The following is a 25,397-nucleotide window of genomic DNA, read 5'->3' as shown; positions in this document are numbered from 1 at the left end:
TATAAAAACATCTGTATAAAGAGTTTCTAACTCTTGGCAAAAAGAAAAGGAGTACTTGTGGCACCTTAGGGACTAACAAATTTATTTGAGCATCACAGACACCAGTGCCAGTGTCCAGATCCTGAGGGGAGACGGGCCTGCCAGGCGGGTGCCAGCTCCGGAGGGGAGACGGGCCTTGCCCCACGTGGCTGTCTCTGACGCTCAAATAAATTTGCTAGTCTCTAAGGTGCCACAAGTACTCCTTTTCTTTTTGCAGATACAGACTAACACGGCTACTACTCTGTAACTCTTGGCAGTGCCCCTTTAAGCCCCTAATGGGCCTGAGACTGATTTCCCCAAAGGAAACTCTGGAGCACTTTTATTACTGCGCAAGGCTCAGGTGCCGCTACAGCTTCCGAGTGCCGACTTCCCCTGGGAAAAAGAAACAACATCAAGCGTACAGAGAGGCTGGGACGCCCAACTCCTGAGGCGTGCAGGCAGGGCGAGGTTCCCCGCAGGTGAGGGCGACCCGCTTGCTGCGGGAGTCTCTCCAGAAGCGCCACCCGGCCCTTGAGGAGGGACCCTGTTTTGTATCCCGAAAAGCGAGGATTGCGCCCGGGCGGAGAAGAGGGTTTCCTGGGTCAATCAGCCCAGGGACAGAGGGAATAGCTAGTATGTGTGGGCTGCAGCCGGCCATGCGGCGCTGGGGCAGACGGCGTGGGAGGGCGGCTCGACCCTACAGCGGCACCTGGCCCTGGGCTGCGTCCGCCAGCCACACTGCGATCACAGCAGCCGCCTGACGCGCTGCCTCGGCCGCCGACCCCAGCCTATCCTCCTCGACCTCCGGCCGCGCCCCTGACCGCGTGGGCCCGAGGACGGGGCTCCGCAGAGCAGCGATGCGCCGGGGTAGGGAGGATTCACTAGCCTTGGGAGGCCGGCCCCGGCCCCTAGCACGGGCCAGAAGGGCCCGCGTCGTGCCCTAGCCGGGTGTGTCCCCTCCCGGCCGTGCGGGGTGGGAGGGGCGGCTGCTGGGGCTGCTCCACGCCTGGCGGCGGCAGCGGCAGCAACAGCTCCGGCCCGACTCCCCTTCAGCGCGGAGGCGCCAGAGCTGGCGCTGTCACATGATGCGGTTCCTGGAAAGTTCCTGGAAAGCAGCCTGTGCAGTCACCAGCGCGGAGAGGCGGGGGGCGCCTGGGGCTGAATACGTGCACGCGGCCCCGCGCTGCCGGGGGGCGGCACGAGCCAGCTCCCCTTAGCAGAGGCCTGCGCGGTGCGGGAGAGAGGGGCTCTCCGTCCCCCTCCCGCTTCCGCGCGCGCGGTTCGCCCTGGGGGCCCTGCCCGCGGCGGGGCGCCGCCTGCTCTGCGCAGTAACAGCCCAGAGAATCAGAGCAACCTGCTCGCCCCCCCTCCTGAGCCCGCCTGGCGGCCCCCACCTGGCTTCTTGTCTCCAAGTCCCCCCGCCCAGCTACTGACCCAGGGACGCTGGTGAGGCGAAGGTAAGAGCCGGGCTCGGTTCCCCAGACGCCTTCCTCTGCGGCCGCCCGGCTCCGGCCGCGCCAGGCGGTTTTGTTGGCGGGGCCGCGTGTTCCTCGACAGCAGCAACGGCGGCGGCGCCCTGGCTGGAGCGAGGCGGCCCCTCCGCTCCTTCCCCGCGCTGCGGACTCGGCCCCTCGGCTCGAGCTGCGCCCCCGGGGCTCCTAGCCAGGTCCGCCGCCCCGCGAGAGGCGAGTCTCCGCGCTGAGTGGGGGGCTGCCTCGTCTGCCTGCGGGCGGCTCCGTCCCCTGCTGGGCGCGGGCCGAGGTCGCTCCGGCACTCGGGAAGCGGGCGCTGGGCTGGGTGCGGGGAAGCGCGGGCTGGGACTCGGCGGTAAATCTCGCTCTCCTCTCCGCTTGCAGGCTGCGGCGGGCGAGCGCGGCCGGGCGCCCCGGGCAAGGGGCTGGGGGCATGTCTGAGCGGCGCTGAGAGCCGGGCGCCGCGGGGCTGGAGCGGAGTCTTCCCGGGCTGTCACCGGCGGGTGACTTCTGCCTCCCCCCAAATGACTCTGCGCTCTTCCGAGTCCTCGGATGGTGCGGAGCGGGCCGGGGCCGAGTGGCGGGGTCCCGGGGCTGAGGTGACCGAGAGGGCGGCGGCGGAGCGCCTGGCCGCGGCCATGGAGGAGCTGAGGCGGGCAGGTGAGCGAGCGAGCGAGGCGGGGGGACAAGCGCTTTTCCCGGGGAATCGGCCGGGCACATGCATCGCGGCTGAGCCGGCGGCCGCAGGGCTTGGCCCCGGAGCACTTGTCTGCTGCCTGGGGAGGCGGAGGTAGCCGCGGCGCGGAGGTGCCTCAACCTATCGCTGCCCCTTGCAGAGCCGGGCTTGCTTCCCCGGGAGTCTGGCCAGGCGGCCGGCCGGTGGGAGCGTCCCGTATCTCCCCTCAGTGGCAAATAGGCTGCCTACTAGCCCAAAGGCTGGGTCACATCCCCATCTTGGCGGGGGCTGGCTTCGCTGCCCTCCCCTCCGACTCCGCGGGCAGAGATGCCGCTTCCTCCGGCTAGCGCCCCGGCCCGATCAGCCTCTGCGCCAGATGGCGGGGCGCGGGAGACTGGCGAGGAGTCGCCTTGCCCAGGCTCCCTTCCCTCGGGCTGCGGGCGGACTAGCGATTTGTAGCAATTTCGTGCTGATCCGCTCGCCATTGGGTCACCCAGCGCTGCGCGCCCTGGAACCACGTCGCTTTTAATTGCTCGTAAAAAAATTTTTTTGTCTTGCTGCGGTGACTGCTTCTTAGAAACCAGCTCGGGGCGGGGGCTTTGTTTCTTATCTCTCTCTCTCTTTAGGTAGAGGAGAAGGAAGAGACAAAACCTTAGTTCTATACGCAGCAATGAACGGGGGAGGAAACTAATCCAATTGTAGATTACTGGGTTTCTATTTTACAAATAAATAGAAAACTTTTTAAAAAAAATCCTCTAACTTCAAGTTGCCTCTTTTGGAAAGATAGTATCTGGTGGAAAAACTACTCTTACAAATTCTCTGTGAGAACCATCTTTTTTGTTAAAGATCGCTTCACTTTATATATAAAAAATAAGCCTTAATAAAATCATGAAACACTTAAATTGCATTGTTATCCCAGATGGAATTCAGAATTACTGTCCAGGGAAAAATAAATGGTTAAAAATAGTATCAAACTTGAATTTCCCAAAGTCCAGAAGAGTTTAGCTTAGCCCTCTGAAATTCCAATACACTTTTTTAAAAAACCTCTTCAGTTATATTTATATCACTCAAATGTGGAAAAGGAAAAATAGCTGATCATACAGCTGTAGAAATTATTGGTTTTTAAAGTGAAGGATACTTGTAGGTCACAGGACAATCAAAGGCATTACAAAATGCAAGATTTTTATCTTCATTACACTGCCAGAATGGAAGCCTTGTCTCTCAACATGGATTTCCTCTTACTTGTACTGTCTTATTTCTAATTAATACAGATATCATTTGACTAATAAGCTAACCAGAATTATTAAAAGTAGGATCATTCTTGACTTCAAGCATTTATGTAGTTTGATATGAACTTATTTAGGATGTTGTACACAGGATGGTATATGATGGTTTCTCCCTATAGTTGTCAGCAAATTTTGAAATCTAATACTTATTCACACAGGAATACACATGAAAATAGTGACCTGATAGGGTCATGATAACACATTGTACAATAAACTAAGTTAAATATTTAATAGACATTCTACGATGCTTGCTTCTTGGCAAGTTATAGTACTTTTTCTAGTGATAAACGAAATAAGATACTATAAAAACTTTTTGCAATTTTTGTGTGGAGAAAAAACAACAACCAACCATCTCCCTCTTCTAACAGGGTGGTACTGGGGCAGTATGAATGTTGCTGAAGCCAAAGAGAGATTACAGGATACTCCTGAAGGTACTTTCTTAGTTAGAGACAGCTCCCATTCGGAGTACCTACTGACTATCTCAGTAAAAACATCAGCTGGACCAACCAATCTGCGTATCGAGTATCAAGACGGCAAATTCAGACTGGACTCCATTGTATGTGTCAGATCTCGGCTTAAACAATTTGATAGTGTGGTCCATCTGATTGAATACTACGTTCTTACATGCAAGGATAGAAAAACTGGGCCTGAAACTCCGTCAAATGGAACAGTGCATCTTTATTTGAACAAACCTCTATATACTTCAGCTCCATCTTTGCAACATCGCTGTAGAATAACTATAAACAAATGTACAAATAAGATCTTGGAACTGCCTTTACCAACAAGATTAAAAGAGTACTTGAAAGAGTATCAATACCAGGTATAAATATCTTTTCTAAATACGTCTCACATAGAGTAACTTTGAATGCAACTATTAAGATCAGCCAAAGAACTGAGTATCCAGCTGTACAATTCAGCATGGAATTTATTATTAAAATAGGGTCAGTCGGGGGGGGTGGGGGTGGGAGAAGAGGGAAGGTTTGGATTTTAAAATGCCTCCAAATAAGGTTCTGCGCAGAGCCTTCCCAAATCATATTTTTGATGGGAGCGGAGGGGGTGAGGCTGCAGTCTCTCTAACAAGGTATGTTGGCATCATATTAACTTGTGAGGACTTGGGATCCTGTCCAAAATGTAGTGTTATGTTTGAAGAAAATGGTGTAGAGCACTATAATGGCCACCATTGGTACATAAAATAGCAAAGACGATACTTGTATTGCAGTAGCTCCCAGAAGCTGTAAATGGGATGAAGACCCTACTCTCATAAGTGTGTGTGTGTGTGTACACACACACATATAATTTAGACTGAGGCACAGATGCATGTGTGCACACGTGTGTGTGTGTGTGTAACAGTAGGGTAATAGAAATATGTATTTTTTAGGGGAACTGGTCCACAGTTTGTTGCTCAGTCATCACTTTTATAAACAGGCAAAGGATTAAGATTATCTTAATGTCTGCTTTTTCAAATAGAACAGAGCTTGAACAAGGACTGCCAAGACTCACTATAAGCTAAACCTGCCCAGGTTGAAATGCTGCAAAACAAACTGGGGTTCTTGTTTTTGAGCAAAACTCCTTTATGCTACTGTCCAGACCCAATATCCACTAATCTAAAGAGACTTCAGTCTATATGATAAGAATCCCCCAACTCAGGCTCCAAGGCCCACTTGAAGCATTTTCAGAGTAGCAGTTTTTCTTTTTCATTGGGGTGGTTGTTTTTTTTTTTTTTTCCTTTCTGTATTTGATTTCCTAGAAGTGCGCAAGAGTAGAGCTCTCAGATCCCATCATGCCTTCTTGGTCTAACCACTGGTCTGTTTTTTGGGGAACCCTAATTCTGGAGTACCTTGGAACCAAGGCCTCATGTATGGCATGCTGGACCTGGAGATTGCTACTGGGAGACAGAGCCTTGCAGCAAACCAGAACATTTGGCAGCAGCTACCAAAGCACAGTCTCCCTCTATTCTGCTATTTACTTGTTGCATGTATATTTTCAGTATTTGCAGATTCACTTGTATTGAAAACCCATGACTGCACTACTGTTGTTGGCTGGAAATTTGAGTTGGGTGGGGGATAGTTTTAGCCCCAGTGGCATTTAGTGCTTTCTGTCTCCTCCCTTCTCTTCTTCTTCACCCGCACGCGATCCATTGAGATATGCTACTACTGCCAACAGCAAGATCTTATGCTTGCTGATAACTAACTGCTGGTGGTGTGGTTTGTTGTTGTTTTTTTGCTTTTGGCAAATGTGATATTTAATGGTCATTTGGCTTCAGGGATGCCACAGGGTGGAGGGGAGGTATTGTACTAAGTTGTGGAGGAAGGGGAAGGAGAGACTACACACTCTTAAAGATAGTCCTTACCCCCACAAAGAATCGACCATGTGTTAGAAAAGTGGATCAAACAAATTAGAGTTGTTTTGGGGAGTAGGGTTGTTAGGAGGCAACAGTAAGTTACTGACTTAGTACAATGAATGTGAGTCATGGCTTGCCAGTGACAGTGGGCCAGCAGGTGTCTTGTAGGTCTCGCAGCATAGTTAGATGGGTTTTTGTTGGAGGCTTTCCAATGTATATGGGTCAGCAAAAGAGAAGGTGAAGACTGGGAATGTCAGCCAAGTGAAGGAGACAGTACCTTATTATCCTATCAATCAGCTAGGTAGGGTGGGATTAGAAGTGCTCCTTGGCAGGGCTGAATTAACCTTTTGTGGGCCCAGTGCCAAACATATTTGTGGGCCCCCATGGAGGTAATGGAGCATGGCGTGGGGAGGTCAGTCCCCAGAGCGAGGGGTCAGCCATAGGCAATGGGGCATGCCATGGCAGGGGCGGCCCTGCTCTCCCAAAGCGAGGGCACTATTTACAAACTGGCAGTTGCCAGATGCACAGTGGCCTGCCCAGCCCTGTGCTGCCAGCATGCCCCTTCCCCTTGGGGGCAGGCCCATGCCACGCCACACAGTCCCCCTCCCCAACACCCTCCCAACTCCCTATGGCCAGAGCCCCCCCAGACCCACCCACAAATGCATAGCACCCTGCACAACACCTCCCCTGCCCACAGCCCCACTACAACTGCCTAGTGCCCTAACACACACCTTCCCCACCCCCTCACAGCCCAGCCCCACCCACAGCCCCCAAGAGACCCACTCCCCCACACCCTGCTTCCTGGTCACACTCACTGGCCTGCTGGGAGGCAACTGTGTCTGCCAGGCTGAGCTGGCAGCGCAGCCAAGGCTGGTCCCAGGGCCGGGAATTGCTCTGTCCCTTCAGGAGAGGTGCAATCAGCCAGGCCAGGGCCTGCCCTGGCCAGGCTCTCTCAAGATGCACTTGCCTAGAGGGGCCTAGCCAAGCCCCCCACATTGTCTTCCTGCTGCGCCCTCTCCCCCCTCCCCTCCTCGGCTGAGACTGGCCAGACTTCTGCAGCAGTCCCAGGCGGCTCAGCTCTGGGGAGACAGGAAGGGCCCCACAGGTGGTAGGAAGCAGAGAGGCGGAGGTGCACTGGGGTCCGGCCGGGGGCTGAGAGGGGTAGGGGGTGGGGCCAGGGAGCGGAGAGGAACCCTTTGCCACCTGGCGGGCAGGCCAAGAGGAGCAAGTGGTGGGCTGGGGGGGAGCTAGCGGGGTCTCGGGGCGCAGTGCAAGTGGAGCAGGCCAGGGCCCCTTCTGAGCATGGGCCCGGCTCCGTGGAGCCACTGGTGCCATTGAAATCCGGAACTGCTTCTTGGTAAAGACAAGCAGGTTGTGCTTAATGTACTAGAGGGACGTAGTGGTGGTGGATGTGATATGCTTTGAAGAAACAGCATTTTGAATAGATTTGAGGGCAAACATTCTTCCTATGAAAGCCTAGGTCAGTGGTTCTCAAACTTTTGTACTGGTGGCCCCTTTCACATAGCAAGCCTCTGAGTGTGACACCCTCCACCCCCTTATAAATTAAAAACACTTTTTAAATATATATCTAACACCATTATAAATGCTGGAAGCAAAGCAGGGTTTGGGGTGGAGGCTGACAGCTCATGACCCCCCATGTAAGAATTTTGCAGCCCCCTTAGGGATCCCAACTCCCAGTTTGAGAACCCCTGACCTAGATCTTGTCTACATTACGGACCTTAACACTGGTTCAGCTAGGCTGGTGCAAGCCCCAGGTGTAGACACAGTACACTGGTGTGACTTACCACAACTTGAAACCAGGGTTAATTGCACCAGTGCAAGCCCCACTTCATACTCATACAGTACAGCAGGCTGTGGTAAATTGCATCGATGTAAAAATCCCTCATGTAGAGTAGTTCTTCGATTCTAGGGCACAATCATGAGGCAAACTTCTTAAAAAAGCAGTGGGAGTAGGGTGGCTTTGTGGATTTTGCTGCAATGCTTAGAATGTTAATCTTTAAACTCATAGCTCTCTCAATTCCAAATCTGACTCTAACTGCTGTAATGTTGCCTTGAATCTGTAGTAGGCTCAAACAGACTGAATCAGCATTGCTAATCCTAAATGCTCAAAAAATGAGAATCAGAACACAAATCACGAAATTGCATTAAATTAGGAGACTTAAAAAAAAAAAAAAGTGCTGGGTCTTGTTTGCTTTTTTGAGCATTGAAGTTCCATATTTTCCGGTTCTTCCCTGCAACGGTAAGGGCTAGAAACTTCTTATTTTTAATTAATTGAAATCTGAGATTCTCTCAATTGCAGGAGGGTGGAACTTTAAGGAAAAAATCCTCCAAGTATTGAAAAACTCATGATGAAAATTACAAGTTGGCAATACAAATACCCAGTGTACTAAAACTCCATACTGAAGTGTGAATTTGGAGGCTCCACCTTTAATTGTTCAATATGGAGGGTTTCAGTGCTGCTTATACCATAGGCAGGGAGAATAAATGGCTCATCTACAAAATGGGTGGATGGGGTGGAAATGTAACCAGGCAGTTGTATCCATCCCATTAAATTTAAATCTGACCTCTTTAATATTGTAATTTATGTAATATTCTGAGTAAACACTCCTATAATTACTGTGTGGAAGGTGTGGAGTTGAGAGGGGAAAATAGTGTGGTCTTCCGTTCTAATGAGCCAATCTTACTTTGCCCACAGCATGGAAGTATAAGAATTAGCCCTCCCTAAATAAAACAGGATGGGCAATGTTCTATTAGTTACCCACCTCTGTCATGGCTCAGACAAACTTCCAGTAGGTAATTTCCTTTACTACAGAAGCTTATACCTAATAGTGGAGTTAAATGAAGCATCTTCCTGTTTCAGCCCAATTAGTTTTATAAGTTTGTTTTGCATACATACAAAAGGATCTATTGATATTATTCTTATTGACGCCTTCTCAGTATGTGCAGGATTTATTGTTTTCTCCTCCCCTCAAAATATTTGATAGAAAGAGAGCATTTAGAATTGGGTGTCTTTCATGAATAGTCTATTCATGTTTTAAATATCATTGCCTTTCTATCACTAAAATAAACTCTAGGCATTATACTGATGCAGCCAAAATGCATAAATTAAGTGTTTAAAAGGGTTCTCTAACTTATATTTGTGATTTGAAACCCAGATAAGTTTTAAGAAACCTTTTTGTGCGAGAAGAATGGCTTGAACAACGTTGTAGAAATTGTGATATATTCTATTGCATAAAAACATTCCTTCAGTTTCCAAACCAGCAGTATAATTAGAAACCACCTCAATGAGTGAGCTAGCCAGTCCACACAAAGGAAGTGGGTGTGAGAATACATGTTATCTTTATCTGAAGGTCATGAAAGCCACCTTTTCATGCTGCCCAATATTGTCTGATTGTTTCCCATCTGTCTGTATCCATCTGTTGTCTCTTATATTGTATGGTCGTTGGAGCAGGGACTGTTGTTTTGTTCGTTGTTTGTACAGCACCTAGCACAATGGGGTCCTGGGCTGTGACTAGGGTTCCTAGGTACTATAATACTAATAGTGCAGGTGGAGAGTGAGTTTAAAGATCCCCCGGAGGGATGGGGTGAGGGGGGGAGGGAAGAGAAGAAATAACTGAAATCCATATATGGCTTTGCCTATAAGTCTGAACTTAAAAGACAAAGCACATGGTAAAAACATGTGGCTGTTGGGTTCTCAGCGGGGCCAGAGGGCAAGGACTTAATTGATTAAGAAATACAATAAATACCTAATATGCTGAAGAAGAGACAGTTTACATAGAGCCTACATATTTCCAAGGAGAGCTTTAGAGAGCAATAAGAAACAAAAACTATCAGGCTTATAATGTCTGACTTCAGTGATAAACGATGTGGCTCTTTATTGCAGTCAAAAATCTAAAAGAAACCCTATTTAAAAAGGAGAGGGTCTTCTTCTGCCCCATCCCCTCCCACATGCACCCTTGGGACCAACCAAGAACGAATGAATAAATTGAAAAATGCTCCAGAAGCTGAATGCTGAGGCAACAGCATTAAGAAAAAAATTTAAAGTACAAGAACAAAAGCTGTGTATTTGTAGAGCCCTGCAAATCTGTAGCTATCTACTTTATATCCACAGACGATGTTTGCAGATACAAAATTTGTTATCAGCACAGGACTCTGTGTAGTTGGGGATGAGCAACAAGCAGAGATTTTATTAGAAAAGATTGGGATGGCTATTATGCAGGAAGTTTTCAGTGTTGACTCTGATACACAGAGTTAAAATAAGAAAACAACCAAATTAAATGTGTGCCTCTATTTTTCTTTCACTAGCATGGCTTATGTAAATGATTATTTTGTTTTGGAGCAAATTGGCTTTCAGCATTACATAATTGAGGCTTAAATTCTGCCTGCTGCAGAAAAATAGATGTCTGAAATATGCTTCATATAGGACCAGTCCAAAGTCCATAGAAAAATTCCTATTGACTTCAATAGGCTTTAGATCAGGCTCTGTAGTCTCTGTGTGAGAAACAGTTGCATGGTATTTATTGCTTTGTCAGAACCACTGTAAGATAACTTTACTTTTAACAAATACAACCACATTTAAATATACATGTTCAGGCCCCAGTCCTACAATCAGATGGAGTCAGTCTTTCATTGAGTTTAATGGGCTTTGGATTTGTTCCATATTTCAGGGTGGGTTTTTCTGTTACCCTGCAGTACTGTATATCACTCATTGCTGAAAATTTCCCTCGTAATATCTGAATCTCCACAAAACCTCTGCTTATTTCTCATCCCATAATACATAGCACAGGGGTTCCACATGTACAGTTCTAACTGTGGAACTGTAGCCATAATTAATGATATAATGGGACAACTTTCCTTCTCCTCCCGAGCAAAGATGGACATAATTAAAATACCATCTTTAGTAAGGAAAAAGTCATGGATCATTATTTCTGAGATTTATTTTTTGTTTTGTTTATGGAATTCCTTGTTGTTTCACTTTCTTATATGAAAAGCAGTTTTATACAGGACTTAGCCTTTGTAAGATACAATCTATGTGTGCTTATATGTAAGGATTGTGAAGGTTTGTATTGTTAATTATTACATTTTTGTTAATTGTTTTAACTCTGTTATACTTTAATAATACCTGCCATGAATTTAAGCTACAGTGGTGGTAATGTCTTTATATGGGTTTGCTTTGATGGGGAGAGATGAAAATAAGACCCGAAGCATCATATGTGACTACATTACACAAGCAATAGCAACAGAATGCCTGTCTGAGGGAAATTAGTTGAAGTACTTCAGAGGGACGTTATCTGTAAAGAAAATTGCTTGCATTAAGATCAGTGTTTTGAAGACCTTCATCTGCTCTTTCTCTTTGCTCCCTGATTGTCTCTGACAACATAATGAATCCACAGCAACGTCAAAGAAAACAGTAGTTTCACTACAACCAGGGAATAAATAGAGTAGTAGAGAATTGGAGGAGCCCGGTTTGTTTTAAAATGGATCCTGTAGAAAATGACAAGTCTCTGAATACACTACTTTGCAAAACTTTCTATGAGTCATGAATGTCCTCTTAAAATATACCCTGAAAGTTTTAGCCTTTTAAAAATGTAACATATATTGATTTGGTCATTTCAAAGTTGGGATAAGAAATATAAGCTTACCAAAATAAGGTACTTAATTTCTTCCTTTAAATAATAAAACCAGGTTTCTAATCTTCCCTGTATTTAAAATGCCAGGCAACTAGTTTTATGTTTGATATGTTGTAATTTGTAAATAAAATAGGGCTGAAACTGTATTTCAAACCCAACCTGACTCTTAATTTTCTTTCCCTTATTGGTCAAAGTCAGATGTTTAGGGTTAGTTTGTATATGTGGTTCCATATGTTTAATTCACACACTATTAAAATAATTGCTTTTCATTTTAATTTTTTTCTGTAAGCCTGAAACATTAAACATTGAGATTTTTCAATATTTCATCCATAAAGGTACTCTTAAAATTCAACTTGTAGATTCACTGCACAAAACACTAAAAAATGAAATTTACAAATAATTATGTATGTACTTTAAACAATGAACTAAACATTGCTTAGGTGGAAAATATCTATTAGACTTTGCAAATATCTGTTGCAAATGTTTATTGCCATGCATTCGAGGGATTTCTTCTTGTAAGGAATATGCTATATGCACACTTGAAGGTTGTTCTGCTCTTAGACCTACACAATATCTTTTTTTGGCCGGAGATTATCCATACCAAATTAAATATAATTAAGAAAAATTCCTTCCAGTACTGTTCATCAACAGTTACATTTTGTAGAAATTATTTTAAATTTAGGTATTATATGAACAGTTCAAGCTTTATTCATGGATTCTAAGGCCAAAAGTGACCACTGTGATCATCTAGCCTGACTTCCTGTATAACACAGACTATAGAATTTCCCTAGAGCATATCTTTTAGAGAAACATCCAATCCTGATTTAAAAATTATCAATGCTGGAGAATCCACCATGACCCTTGGTAACTGTTCCAATTATTAATTACTTGCACCGTTAAAAACATATGCATAATTTCCAGACTGAATTTGTCTTTGTTCAACTTCTAGCCATTGGATTGTGTTAAACCTTTCTCTGCTAGATTGAAGAGCCCATTATTATATATTTGTTTTCTGTGTTAGGTACTAACCAAATCACCCCTTACCCTCTCTGTGTTATACTAAATAGATTGAGCTCCTTAAGTCTATCACTATCAGGCATGTTTCCTAATCCTTTTAATTATTCTTGTAGGACTGCTCTGAATCCCCTCCAATTTATCAACATCCTTGAATTGTGGATAGCAGAACTGGACACAGTATTCTAGCAGCAGTCCAAATACAGAGTTAAAATAACCTCTCTTATACCTACTCAAGATTACTCTGTTTGTGCACCCCAGCATTACATTAGTCCATTATTTTACACTTGCAGCTCTTGTTCAGCTGGCTAGCCGTTACAATCCCCGAATCTTTTTCTGAGTCACTGCTTTCTAGTATAGAGTCCCCCAGCCTGTAAGCATGACCTACATTCTTTGTTCCTAGATGTATATGTTTACATTTAGACATATTAAAATGCATATTGTTTGCTTGCGCCCAGTTTACCAGGCATTCAGATCACTTAGTATCAGTGACTTGTCTTCATTATTTACCACTCCCCCAATTTTTGTGTCTTCTGCAAATTTTTATGTTTCCAGGCAGGTCACTAATAAAATGCTAATGCACCTAGGGCCAAGAACTGATCCTTGCAGAATTCCTCTAGAAACTCACGTGTTCAATGATGATTCCCCATTTACATTTTGAGACCTATCAGCCAGTTTTTAATCCATTTACTGTGTGCCATGTTAATTTTATATTTTTTTTTAATCAAAATGTCATGCAGTACCGAGTCAAATGTCTTATAGAAGTCTAAGTATGGTACATCAACACAACTATCTTTATCAACGAAACCTGTAATCTCAAATAATTTGTTTTTTAAGATATATTTTATCAACTTTGTCTGGATCTATTTTCCATAAACCCATGTTGATTGACAGTTAATTATAAAACTTAAACCATCTATTGTCCTTAACTCTCCTGGCTATAGCTTTATGTCCCTTTGCCTCCCTTATCTATTTTCTACAGTTACTAGTTTGGTTTATTTTCCTTACTGTCAACTTCCCCTTTCTTCCATATTACTGTTTTTTATAGCTGCCTTCACTTCCCTTTTAGTCCAAAGTGGTTTTTTAACAGCCATCTTCCTCGATTGTGGCTTTGGGGGCATCTAGTGAAGATTTCTTAAAGAATTCCTAATTATTATTTAAATTCTTCCTCCCAGCTGATTTTTGGCTCAGAATTGTTTTCAGCTTTGTGAATTCAGTCCTATTAAAGCAGTGTGTATAGTGTGTGTGTATATATACACACTTTTTTTATTTTATTTATAAACACTGGTCTGAACTTTGTACATTAAAAATGTCATGATCAATTTGTACCTAAGGTACCATTAATTTTTATATATCACGAAGACATCCAACACATTTTGAGTTAGGAAACTAACCTAAACGTTAGAAATTCCAAGGATGGTTTTTTTTAATGGCTGCATGAGATTTCAAGCATATATCACTCAAATTGAAGTCCTCCATGATTATACAGCTTTTTGCAATGGAGCAGAATCTCAGGCCTGGTCTATACTACAAACGTAGGTCGACATAAGCTGCGTTAAGTCGATCTAATGTACAGATGCTCCCTCACTTACGTAATCGTTCCGTTCCAGAAAGCCTTGCGTAACTTGAATTTTGTCTAAGTCGGAAACGTATACCCGAACGTTATGCCAAAAAAAACCCTCTTATTTCTAGCTTATGGAACTTTTTCTGTAAGTGCAAATTTGTGTAAGTTGGGTCTTGCGTAACCTGGGGAACGTCTGTATGTGTCTACACTACCAAGTCCCTTCCACCGACTTAAGTAGCTGTAAAGTCGACTTCTGTACTCCACCTCTGCAAGAGGCATAGTGCTTGATTTGACATTCAACATGGGGATAGTGTAGACACTGCGTTGTGCAATTTGAATGAATTGGCCTCCAGGAGGTGTCCCACAATGCTCTGCTGTGACCGCTCTGGAGAGCGCTTTCAACTCTACTGCATGTGAGCCAGGTACACAGGAAACAGTCGCTCCCTGTTAAAGCCCTGGAAACTTTGGAATTTTCAATTCCTGTTTGATCAGTATGGAGAGCTTGCCAGCACAGCTGATCATGGAGACTCAAGGCCGCAAACCCACTCCAGCATGGAGGACACAGGAGGCGGTGGATCTTATTGCTTGGGGGGGAGAGGGGAGGAGAAGAGTCTGGGCAGGCAGAGCTCCAATCCAGCAGAAGAAATGCTGACATCTATGCCAAGATTGCACAGGGCTTGGGGGAGAAGGACTATACCAGGGACATGCAGCAGTGCTGTGTGAAAATACAGGAGCTTTGGCAAGCATACCAGAAGACAAGGGAGGCGAACAGTCATTTTGGTTCTGCCACTTTTGTGACTCTACCACTCCCCCAAAACGCTCCATGGATACCTCCCAGGGGTTCTTCCCCACAGACATGCCACTTTTATGAGAAGCTGCATGCAATTCTCAGGGTTTTTTTGTTTTTTTTTTTTAATGTGTGGTCACTTGTAAAGTCTGGCATTTTGATCTCTAGTAATCCATGTTTAAAGAAAATAATAGCATTATCAGCGTGGGAGGCTGAGCAGTTTGCTTCCCACAGATTTTGACAGGCCACCCTAATCTAGATATTTTAGCCAAAGGAAGTCATGCAGTCCTGAAGTGTTGCTTCTGCATTCTTGCCCTAACTACAGGGGAAACACAGAGATAATCAACTTCCAACGTCTGTTGCTGATGATGAACTTAAACAACCAGAACTACATTTACTATTTCCAGTTATTGCTTTATATTTAAAGAAAACACCAAGACAAGCACGTGCCTTGAATGGATTAACCACATGATCATCTTGATGTTGCTCTCATCGTTTCCTGCCCCATCTTCTCCTGATTGTCATTCTAACTTGTTGCTTCATGTCTACACTTACTTTGGCCAGGAGGGATCTATGAAGGGACTTAGGCATCGCATCACTGAATGTTGCAGTATCTAACTTTTAGGCACCTAGAAAAGCACACGAACAACACTGTGATCCAGAAAGCTGAGTTAGATACCTAGCCTCCCTATATAGTGTTTGAGGAGAGACAGGTGCCTAAGAATGTGATCCACAAAAGGCAACACACTAGGTGCAGAGCCACCTAAGGTAGCCAATGGGAGATGCCAAGAAAAGGGTGATAGGTGCTGGGGGACTGGACCCAGGGTCTCCCACCTCGCAGGTGGGTGCTCTAACCATGGGATTATAGAGTCATTCTCTCTTGCTTGCTCTCTCTCAGGCCCAATGACTGTTCCACTGTGGATACTTACTTAAATGGTCTTTGGACCAGAATGAGAGAGAGAGAAACTAGTCCAGTGGTTAGGGCAGCCACCTGGGAGGTAGGAGACCCCTGGCTCCAGTCCCCCAGTTCCTATCACTTTCACTAGTTAGCCACCAGGGAACAGCTTCAACAGGAGAGACTGAAGGAGTCCCATAGCACAGAGTGCCTGAGATGGGGGAGAAGCCTGTTAAAATCCTTTCTCCCCTCTGATAGAAAGGGGAGAAAGTGAATCTAGGTCACCCACATCCCAGGTGAATATTCTAATCATTGGGCTAAACTTATAAGCTGGGCCTCATCACTACCTCCAGCCATTTTGAATGGCATCTGATCCCATAGGAGTGTTCAAAGGCTACCTACTGGATCAGGCCCCATGCATGACTATGAATGCCTATCTTTCCCAAGTCTGTGATTTGCCCTGGGGCTTAGGTGTGACATACCTAGAGGGAGGCAGCAGCACTTGTGCCCAGAGGCAGAAACAATCACTTATGGAACTTCTACGCTGAAAACTGAGGCGCTGAATGAGTTTAGGCGCCTACAGAGTTTGGTTGGGGTTTTGTGGATCACAGTGGAACCTAAAACTGGGACTTAAGCATGTAAGTACCTTTGTGGATTTGGGCCTAAGCTCTTTGGATCAAAGACAATGGGTAAAATCCTGGCATGACTGAAGTCAGTCAGCTTTGCTATTGACTTCAGTGGGGTCAGGATTTTACTCTATGAATTTCTCTCTCTTCTGTGAAGTACCTGTGACACTTCTGAGCACTATACAATAAATCAAAGTAATAGTTTGTGTCATTCCAAGGAAGGCACAGGTCCAGTCAGATGTTCATTTTTTTAAAATTTGCAAATGTATGCACGTTAAGTACAGTTGTCAGGCTTCCAGTGATATAACATTCCAGGTCTCAGTGTTTGATCATCCCAGGCCTGGATAATATGATTCCTTATGTTCTGTATACATCTGAGAGAAACAACCAGGCCACCAGAAAAGTGGAAAATTGTGAAGGGAGGCTTTCAGAGACCACATGACTCTGCTCTGAAGAGTGACTGTATAAATGGATCCTGAGGTTCCTTGTTTATTGTCGTCCATGATTCCATGCCAGTTTTGCTCTGTTTACAAATATTGGATTTCCTCACTGCCAGCCCTACAAACTCTCCCTGGTATCTGAAAGACTGTCAAACATCTCAGTTGCACTTTAGGTACAATTATAATATACCTCTTTGGGGTCACTGGTGCTGCTGCACAAGAAGGAAGAACTTGTCCATTTGTGTGATTGTCTACCTCAATAAAATACACTAATGTGTAAATGATATATTGGTACACCAGTCTGAGTCAAGTAGTAATGATTTTATTAATCTCACTGTCTAGTCTTGAAAAACTGACAAATCTGTACATGTATGTAAGGTAAAAACATTCAGTCACATTTACGGAAGTGTTAGAGTAAGATGCTATTTAGCCATTATTTTAAAATAATTTAAATGCCTCACATTGAAATAATCCCAGAAAATGGGCATGCCACTTTTTCGGGGGCTGACTACTTTCAAATATTCTTTTAGATTTGCTAATAGACTGCCTCTCCAGAAGTGCTACGTAAGTGATAGTATATATACTGATAAAATATATTGTAACTCTTTTAAAACACTTCTCAAACCCAGTATACCTTGAACCTTGCCTTTTAGGTTGTAATGTGTCCTGGGCCCACATAAAGTATTAACTTTGCTGTAAGCCATACATCAGTGAAAAAATTGAAGGAAAAGAGGCATGGAGGTTTGTTGGGTTTTTTTTTAAGTCAGACTCAACTCGATAATGCAAAATACACCTAGCATATGCAGTAGATTAGCTCTAACCAATAATACTTTGGTTTATATATTCTTAGCTTTGTCGCAGTTATTTCTGGAGTACAGTCCCCAACAAATAGCTGAGAAAAGTTTCCATAAACAACTTCAAATATGCTTAATTGTCTGAGTGATTTAAACTGTACATACAAATTAGATTTGCATAACAAGGTGGCAAAATTTTCAGGAGCAGCTGCAGCAGCTGCTATTTTTATTTCTTAAAGGAGAGTCCTCAGCACTCAGAGCAGCTGGTAGCAGACTCACTGTGACTGCCTACAAGTCAACGCATTCTGGTAATATAGCCACTCTTTTCTTTAATCCCTAGTGCAGTCCCCAGATACAATATGTGCTGCAAACCGAGTTTAAAAAATAAATTAGGTTATAAAAAGCAAGCACCTGTCATCACTCAAGCACACATGATGCCTGACACCTATCCTCACTCAGAAGAAAGTACTTTGATGACATGTGACAAGAAATTACATTAAATCACACTATTGGATCTATGGATCATAGGCTCCTGTTGTTTAAGTATTACATTTTCAACTATCTAGATAAAACAGATTCTTGTGAAAGAGATGTTCATATTTAATAAGATACTATTAATAACAATAAACAAATATTGGTTTGTATATGGCATCTGAAGTACAGTAAATACAATGTAAAAATACCACTGTTTTTGTTGAGATGGGTCCTAGTTTACCAATATTTCTCTTATATGGGAAAGTTTTTTTCATTTGTTTTAAGTTTTATGCAGCTGTTCAAATGAGGTGCAAAGTAGGTAACTGTGTATAATACTGTATACGTTACAGCTCTGGGTGTGGTACTTTCATGTGGCTGAGCACACACTTACGATGGAAGTCAATACCTCCACTGAATAATGAGTCCAAATGTTTGTTACAAAACCCCAACGGATTTCAGGTAAGTAGATTTAAAAGAAAGCAGGAATAAAAAGATCCATTAGGACTAAATATTGTTGTTAATCGTTTAGAGAAACTCATTAGTGATAGACACCCCCCCCCCCCAAAAAAAAAAAAAAGAACATGAACCTAGGCCCAATCCTGTGTACTTCTGAGCACCTTCAATTCCCATTAAAGTCCACAGAAGCTGGGCAAGTGCAGCACTTCTCAAGATCAAACCCAAAGTATATTACAGCGATAGTTCACAAAAAATATAAATTGGCTAGTACAACTAACCTACTGCCCCATGTTCAAATATGAAACACACAGAATCATTCAGTTGCACGGGGGGAAAGAATGTAATAAATACTACTACTAGTGGTCCTATTTTTTAACACTTTGAGAGTTTTACATCTTCAAAGAATTATGTAAACAATACATAATGTGATGATCAGAAGACAGGAAATTACATACAGCCTTCTAATTAGGAAACAAGCATGTAGCAAGGCTTTTTGAAAGTTTATCCCCTCGTGTGCTATTATGAGATCATATTTATTAAAGTTATGTAGCATGTAGATACGGAATCCTTTGGGGAATCTTTGTTACTGTTTTTTTCCGGATATCATGTATCAGGCTGAACACAATATATTGCTTTCTGCTTCCAAAAGAGGAGTTTATAAATGAAGATATATTCTGGATACAAGTTCAGTTTCAACAAAAATTCACTTCTCATATATAAGCTCCCCACCAAAATCAGTTTGAAGTTTTGAGTGGGTTTCTGTACTATTGAAACTAGTCACCGTTTTTGTTAAATGTGGCTCTAGACAAGGAGGGTAAGGTAATATCTTGTACTGGACCAACTTCTGTTGGTTCAAAGAAGAGCTCTGTGTAAGCTCATCCTCTCACCAACAGAAGTTGGTGCAATAAAGTATATTCCCTCACCTACCTGGTCTCTAATATCCTGGGACCAACATGGCTACAACAACATTGAATGTTCTAAAAAGTTAATAGGAGACAAGAAGTGTTTAAAATAGGAAGTTTAGAATGTTTGTTGAATGTCTTAGGGAGAATCCAAGAAGTTGGCTAATGAATTTCACTTGAGGGAACACTTGTACCCCATGAGCAACTATTTATGTAATGGAATTTTGTACTAACATAGGTAAAATAAGAATAACTTGCTGAAAATAGGTTTCTCAAGTACAAGACCCTCCCCAAGTAGCAAAAAATATCTTTTAAAATTGGGCAGTCTAACTAATTTAATCTAATAGTAGTAATATCAACTAGCCTGTCAACAGAATTTTGAAGCAGCAGTAGAGAGCCATTCCTCCTAGAACAATTTTCTTGTTATATGTGGTATTTATATTTAATACTATTGCAGAAGCCAATTTAAGATGTTTATTCCCAGGCAATGTATTAGTCAATAGGAAATGCTGAAGGGAGATCTAAATACAGTGAATGGAGGCTAAATTGATTTGCAATGTTACTAAAGAAAGGAAGAACAGTCAAAAGACTGGGAAATTGCTTTCTCTAGGTCCAACCATTTTGGTATTCTATAACTGAAGAGCAACCCCAAATTGCTCCTTGTGGCCTTGATCCTACATCTGTGTCTCACAGGCAGACTAATGGGCCCGAGCAAAGCCCTATTGACTTCTCTCTTAGCAGTATCAAAAAAAGAGAAAGTATGGACATTTGTGGAATATTTTACCTGACTGGTGTTGAAGGACTGCTATCCTGGGGGAAGGTATCACCATGTATCTCTGTGCAGGGGTATAAAGATCCCACCCCCCCAGCTACTCCAAACAGGGTGTGTATGAAGATTCTGCTACTGCCTGCTCTCTCTACCCCTTCCCAGGGGTGAGATGAAAATTCCATTTCTGGTGAAGAAGTGTATAGTAGTGGCTGCCTCAGTGGGCTACGTCTCAAGACAAGACTGCTTCTATGAAGAGCAGCAGGTTAGTGGCTTAATGCTTCCAACCCATTGCCCGAGAGCACCATGACAATCTTGTGCCCCTACCAATCACAAAACACTAGGGGGATTTGACACACACAAAGGCAAGAAATAAAAACTAGGGCTAATATATATATATATATATATATATATATATATATATATATACACATTTTGAAAATAGTTATTTTTAGCTTACTGACCAAGTAGAAATAATAAATGGGAAAGGGATATGCAAACAAATGCGGGGGGGGGGGAGGAGGTTCAGAACTAGGAAAGGGTTCAAAATAATTTATAATGAAGTAAGCAATGAATGAAAAAATTAAGAACTAATAGTGGCCAGCCAGAGAGGCAGTTGGGGATTTTATATAGACATATAAAACATTAAATTATATAGAATATATAAACATATATGAAAAACAAACAAACAAAAACCAACAATGACATAAACCCAATGGAACTAACGAAAGATGTCAGTCATCACTCTCATCCCTTTGCTTGTTTGCTATATCCTTTTCTCCCACCTTCTTCATTTCCTTTAGGCCCCAGTACTGCCAGGAGTCCCTTGCAGGTGCACCCACAAGCCTGCAGAGAGTTTCATTGATTGTAATAGGACTCCACATGATCACTGAAGTCTCCCTGCAAAGATCTAGTTGCAGGTGTGACACTGCACCCCATATTCATCATAGTAATGTTGTTATGATAAAATTATGACATAATTATGATGAATTTTGTACAAGATAAGTCATGAGGTATCATTGAAAATGTTATGATTTGATGAATATGATCATCCTTTTTGTATGTTAGTATAATTTTTGTATCTGAATTTATGAATATTGACTACTTATCTGTATTTCAAATGTAGTTACACCTGGGTAACACCCACTAGACAAGATGCTTTCAGTCTAGATCTGTGATTGGGAAGGGCCTGATCAGGGAAATGGGCCATTAGGAAAAACAATAGGCCTTCGGAGAAGCTTGTCCCCTACCTGGTGAGCCTTCTTGAGAATGCTACAGACAGCCTGTAAGTAATGGCTGCTATGACTCTACAAGGACATGTGACAAGACCATATGATGCTGGACTCCCATCTTGGGATGTTAATATCTTTCCACAAACTGGTCTGGGAACCAAGCTTTGAAACAAAGGGTTCCCAGCATATGCTAAAGCTATATAAAGCAGGGAGTGACATCATCTGGGATTCTTCACTCCCCATACAAGAAGACTCCTGGAAACACCTGAGGAAGTGGGGGAAGTGCTGGACCCAGGCTAAAGGGATTTCTAGCCTGTGTCTGAAACACCTGGGGATTCCAAGCTGCAAAGCAAGTGTAGCTTGTGCCTTAAGAATCTACAAATCTGCCTGTACCATCAGTTAGGGTGAGAATCTGCTATTCATATCCAGTCTTTGTAGTATATTAAGTTTAGGTTGTGCTTTTGTTTATTTGCTAGGTAATCTGCTTTGATTTCTTTGCCATCATTTATAATCACTTAAAATCTATCTTTTGTAGTTAAATTTATTTTATGTTCTAATCCAAACCAGTGAGCACTGACTGGAGTGCTTGGGGAAAATCTCTGCTTGGTCACCACAAGTGTGTGTTGTTCTCTTCACGTTGAGGGAGAGGCAGACTGGGTATTAAACCCATACACTGACCAGATTTGACCAGGGTAGAATGGTACTGCTCTGGGGTCCTAGGCTGGGAAGCTGGTGGTTAGAGAGCCTGCATGTCCCTATTTGTGTGAATGCTGGTGAAAGTGCAGGCTGGAGGGCTTGGCAGCTTGTCACAGCAGTACAGTGTGAAAGCGAGCCCAGGCTGGTGGGTTAGAGGGCTCGGGGTACCCCAGTGCCAGGTGGCACCCTGGGGGTAACCCGTCACAGTGGCATAGTTGGCAGGATTAAATGCACAGCTTGTTGTTCTGAGTGAGCACTCCATACACTGGTGGTGATTTTAAGTGAGTTTTAAGTGTGGTGGCTTGAGATCAGTCAAAGAGGTTACCAGTTTGTTATTTTCTGTTTGCTTATTTTGGGAAAGGGAAGTAGGGACAGAAAAGGAGCAAAATAAGTGAAAGTGAAACTAGTAAGAAGCTGGCAGGGCTGCTGATGGGAGGGGCGCAAAAGGGGCAGTGATGACCCGGCAGGGCCACTGATGGGGGGCACAAAAGGGGCAGCAATGTTAAAGCCCCTTTAATGTCATTGTCCCTTTTTCCCCTCCTCGGGCTGCTGACCTGAGGAGCGGGGGGAGAAGTAGCTGCCCCAGGGCCACAATTTAAAAGGGCCAAGGGCTCTGGCCATCGCTGCCACTACCGCCCTTTAAATCGCCACTGGAGCCCTGGGCGGTGTGAGCCAGGCAGCGCAGATGGGCTGGCTGGGGGACACTGACCCCAGCCCCGCCCTTTCCACCTGAGGACCCGCCCCTTCCGGAGGGGCCAGAACTGGCCCCGTACCTGTAAGAGCTCCATTTTACTTTCACCCCTGAAAGCAGGGTTCCCGTTTTACCCCTTGGAAGAAGATGGGGGAGAGGGGGAATGGGTGTTCACCTCCCCAAATCCATTCCTCTAGTCCTCATCCCAAATCTGTAAAAACAGAGGAACCCAGAAGGTGCTATCACTGTAATACATGAGAGGAAAGTGATCAGGAACAGTCAGCATGGATTCACCAAGGGAAGGTCATGCCTGACTAATCTAATCGCCTTTTATGATGAGATTACTGGTTCTGTGGATGAAGGGAAAGCAGTGGATGTATTGTTTCTTGACTTTAGCAAAGCTTTTGACACGGTCTCCCACAGTATTCTTGTCAGCAAGTTAAGGAAGTATGGGCTGGATGAATGCACTATAAGGTGGGTAGAAAGCTGGCTAGATTGTCGGGCTCAACGGGTAGTGATCAATGGCTCCATGTCTAGTTGGCAGCCGGTGTCAAGTGGAGTGCCCCAGGGGTCGGTCCTGGGGCCGGTTTTGTTCAATATCTTCATAAATGATCTGGAGGATGGTGTGGATTGCACTCTCAGCAAATTTGCGGATGATACTAAACTGGGAGGAGTGGTAGATACGCTGGAGGGGAGGGATAGGATACAGAAGGACCTAGACAAATTGGAGGATTGGGCCAAAAGAAATCTGATGAGGTTCAATAAGGATAAGTGCAGGGTCCTGCACTTAGGATGGAAGAATCCAATGGACCGCTACAGACTAGAGACCGAATGGCTAGGCAGCAGTTCTGCGGAAAAGGACCTAGGGGTGACAGTGGACGAGAAGCTGGGTATGAGTCAACAGTGTGCCCTTGTTGCCAAGAAGGCCAATGGCATTATGGGATGTATAAGTAGGGGCATAGCGAGCAGATCGAGGGACGTGATCGTTCCCCTCTATTCGACACTGGTGAGGCCTCATCTGGAGTACTGTGTCCAGTTTTGGGCCCCACACTACAAGAAGGATGTGGATAAATTGGAGAGAGTCCAGCGAAGGGCAACAAAAATGATTAGGGGTCTAGAGCACATGACTTATGAGGAGAGGCTGAGGGAGCTGGGATTGTTTAGTCTGCAGAAGAGAAGAATGAGGGGGGATTTGATAGCTGCTTTCAACTACCTGAAAGGGGGTTCCAAAGAGGATGGCTCTAGACTGTTCTCAATGGTAGCAGATGACAGAACGAGGAGTAATGGTCTCAAGTTGCAATGGGGGAGGTTTAGATTGGATATTAGGAAAAACTTTTTCACTAAGAGGGTGGTGAAACACTGGAATGCGTTACCTAGGGAGGTGGTAGAATCTCCTTCCTTAGAGGTTTTTAAGGTCAGGCTTGACAAAGCCCTGGCTGGGATGATTTAACTGGGAATTGATCCTGCTTCGAGCAGGGGGTTGGACTAGATGACCTTCTGGGGTCCCTTCCAACCCTGATATTCTATGATTCTATGATTCTAATCCCACTGAACACCTGAGGAATAAATGTCCTGTGCCTGGAGGGAACAGGCAGCAAGCAACTCATGTGAATGCTGCCACCCAGAGCACAGAGGCACCTCAGGCAATTGCCACTGATCATACAGGGTTTGTAAAAGTAGCCTTTTCACAGACAGGCATAAAGCACATGAAGGCTGTCAGGATTAATGGCAAGGAATGCCTTGGGTGGGAAGACAGGGGCAGAAATTTCTGTGGTTAGAAGGAATGTTGTACAGGAAAGTGACTTATTGCAAGGACAGATGGCAGAGCTTTTATTTGTAGGAGGTTACAAAATCCTTGTGCCTTTGGCTAACGTGCATATAGAAACTGAGGATTTGGAAATGGAAGCTGTATTGGCTGTGGCTGTGGTAAATGACAACTTGATTGCCTTGTTGCTGGGGAATGATTTCTTCTGTGTAGCTTGGGATGTCAAGGAGAAATGTTATGCTTGAACCCCAGAGGGAAAGGGTAAAATCTCAGGAACTACTGGAAGAATGGGAGTGTCTCTTTAATTCCTCAGCAGCAGTGGAAAACTGTACGCTTCCAGGGGTGGGTGTGGTTGAGACCAGCTCCTGCTGCCCTGTAGCTAAAGGCAGCATCTCCTCCTGCGGGGGAAGGGAGCGTGTTGCCTCTCAATGAGAAAACTCTCCAGGTTGCTGGCTGCCAGCAGGTTGCAGGTGAGCAAGGGACAGACCTCACTCTAGGATGCATAGAGAGATGAGTCCTAGAGCAGAGGTGGCCAACCTGAGCCTGAGAAGGAGCCGGACTTTACCAATGTATGTTGCCCATGAGCCACAGTAATATGTCAGCAGCCCCTCATCAGCTTCCCCCTCCCCTGCTCCCAGCGCCTCCCACCCACTGGCAGCCCTGCCAATCAGCACCTCCCTCTCCCTCACACTTCCCGATCAGCTGTTTCGTGGCATGCAGAAGGTTCTGGGGGAGGAGGGAGGGCACGGCAGGCTCAGGGGAGAGAGCGGGAAGGGGTGGAGTGGGGGCAGGGCCCGTGACAGAGCCAGGGGTTGAACAGTCAGCACCCACTGGCACATATGAAAGTTGGC

At 44.5% G+C, this 25,397-nt stretch overlaps 2 protein-coding genes across 2 annotated transcripts in view; both read left to right on the top strand.

The window, feature by feature from the left end:
* The first annotated feature begins 1,074 nt into the window (after positions 1-1,074).
* On the top strand, positions 1,075-4,381 carry SOCS2 (suppressor of cytokine signaling 2). Its single transcript, XM_074941908.1, has 3 exons — positions 1,075-1,475; positions 1,875-2,150; positions 3,821-4,381. The coding sequence occupies exons 2-3, from the start codon at positions 2,015-2,017 to the stop codon at positions 4,276-4,278; spliced, it is 594 nt and encodes a 197-aa protein (XP_074798009.1). The 5' UTR covers positions 1,075-1,475; positions 1,875-2,014; the 3' UTR covers positions 4,279-4,381.
* Positions 2,130-25,397, top strand: part of CRADD (CARD and death domain containing adaptor protein) — a 118,497-nt gene continuing 95,229 nt past the window's right edge. Inside the window, exon 1 of the mRNA XM_074941906.1 lies at positions 2,130-2,150. The gene's annotated coding sequence lies outside the window, so the exon portion shown is untranslated. The remainder of the gene's footprint in view (positions 2,151-25,397) is intronic.

Source organism: Natator depressus, chromosome 1 (assembly GCF_965152275.1).
Source record: "Natator depressus isolate rNatDep1 chromosome 1, rNatDep2.hap1, whole genome shotgun sequence".
Lineage (NCBI taxonomy): Eukaryota > Metazoa > Chordata > Testudines > Cheloniidae > Natator > Natator depressus.
The sequence above is the reverse complement of the archived record's forward strand: the minus strand, read 5'-3'. Positions and strand labels throughout refer to the sequence as shown.

Excerpts from the sequence above, each read along its gene's own strand:
- SOCS2 (XM_074941908.1), top strand. The coding sequence starts at position 2,015 with ATGACTCTGCGCTCTTCCGAGTCCTCGGATGGTGCGGAGCGGGCCGGG. Across the intron at positions 2,151-3,820 it reads GGAGGAGCTGAGGCGGGCAG|GGTGGTACTGGGGCAGTATG; the intron begins GTGAGCGAGCGA and ends CTCTTCTAACAG.